This window comes from Temnothorax curvispinosus, unplaced genomic scaffold, assembly GCF_003070985.1.
Source record: "Temnothorax curvispinosus isolate PA1 unplaced genomic scaffold, ASM307098v1 QBEX01014848.1, whole genome shotgun sequence".
NCBI lineage: Eukaryota > Metazoa > Arthropoda > Insecta > Hymenoptera > Formicidae > Temnothorax > Temnothorax curvispinosus.
In genome coordinates, this window is record NW_020224628.1 from 1 (window position 1) to 1,816 (window position 1,816).

The 1,816-nt window shown below is 36.2% G+C and overlaps 1 protein-coding gene across 1 annotated transcript; it reads left to right on the plus strand.

Annotated features, from left to right (window-relative positions):
* Positions 1-120: 120 nt before the first annotated feature.
* LOC112465029 (carbonyl reductase [NADPH] 1-like) lies at positions 121-1,810 on the plus strand (the record flags this gene model as incomplete). The annotated part of the gene is made up of 4 exons (XM_025032388.1): positions 121-232; positions 853-1,113; positions 1,371-1,609; positions 1,690-1,810. Coding segments are annotated over exons 1-4 (642 nt in total), but the record flags the coding sequence as incomplete, so codon positions are not given.
* Between the last annotated feature and the right edge of the window lie 6 nt (positions 1,811-1,816).

The window sequence follows — 1,816 nt, forward strand, 5'->3', positions numbered from 1 at the left end:
ATTAAAACAGAATTTCTTTGATTGGCTAATATCCCAATGGAGATTAGTCAATCAGAGTAATTCCGTTTTAATTCCGTTCCGCTATTTCTCTCTCCATGGGGATGCAGCATTATCTGCACATCGATTGCGATTAATCATCGCGATCATCGCGTTTGAAAGTCAATAGACAGGCGTGGTGGAAAACAAGACAAGTTATTACGATATTGCGGAAATGTCGGTGCGCGTTGCTGTGGTACGTAAATTGCGTAAAATTTTGAAATTTATCAGTAAAGAATCTTTGAATTTTCAGAAGATTGATTATAGTTCTTTCTTCTCTTAGCTGCATTGGGTTATACTTTTTGCTTTAAAAATGAAATTGGTGTACAATTGAAGGCTACAAGAAAAAAACGATCAATGTCCATATGGAGTAATTTCGAGAAAAATGCAATTTAAAGTTTCAAGACATCAGCAGATATCTTAGGAAGCTATTGAAAATCTTTTGGCCTTATTTCCAATGAGCTGTAATTGCTCTTGATCAACAAACAGATAAAAATTGTGGAAGTGCCACAAGATAACATGATCAGATCAATTTCGATAACAAGTGGACTTTGATCGTTTTTCCCTTGTATCTTTCAATTGAATGTTGGAGAGAAAGGGAAAAGGATGAGACGTACAGGAAGTTTAGCTATAAAGAAGAAATATAAGTTTTTATTTGTAGTTGGACTTTTATTTGCAGTCCATACTTTTTATCCTCTTCTTCCTCTCTGATATTTAATTGCATACTTGTTTTATTTTCAATTTAAAAATATAACACAATGCACAGCTGCAAAAAACATCTATAAATCTTAATTGACAAGTAATGCTATTGTTCAGGTAACTGGTGGAAACAAGGGCATCGGCTTTGCCACCGTCAAAGCCCTCTGTCAACAGTACGATGGAAATGTTTACTTGACAGCTCGCGACACCACTCGTGGCTTGAACGCCGTCAGTGATCTGAAGAAGCAGGGCTTGAATCCAAAGTTCCATCAGTTGGATATCAATGACGACGACAGTGTCAATACATTCCGGGATTACTTGCAGAATACGTACGGCGGTCTCGATGTCCTGGTTAACAATGCTGCCATAGCATTTAAAGTAATTCAAGATATTAATATAGTAATTAATAATTTAAGATGCATTATTGATATAACATTTGACAAATATGTCTAATTCTTTATCTTCAAAACGAGATTATTTTTAAAGAATAAATTGGTTTTAAACAGAAGTAATATATTTCTTCTATATTCATATTTGTACATTTTGATAGAAAACATTTTGAATATAATCTTATGGTAATAAAGTGTTATTTCTTTTTCTCTAACCAGGTATATATTAAAATTTACTTATTACAGACGACTGCTACGGAGCCTTTCGGAGTCCAAGCGGAAGAAACGATACGAGTAAACTACTTCAGCTTGCGTAGAGTGTGTACTGCTCTCTATCCGTTACTCAGACCGCACGCCCGGGTGGTTCACGTCTCCAGTAGTGCTGGACGTCTGTGCAACATTACTGGTGAAGCGTTAAAACAGAAAATAGCCGATCCTAATCTGACCGAAGCGGAATTGGACAAAATCATGCGCGATTTTGTCACGTAAGCTTTACCATAAAAAAATTTTTTTTCAACTCGGAAAGGTTTTTGCGAGATTTATATTTGTACATATTTATTTCCAGTGCTGCAAAATCTGGCACGCATTTACAAGCCGGTTGGTCAAATTCAGCGTACCATGCAAGTAAAATCGGCGTTTCTGCCTTAGCTGGTATTCATCAATCCATGTTTAACGCGGATCCTCGAGAAGAC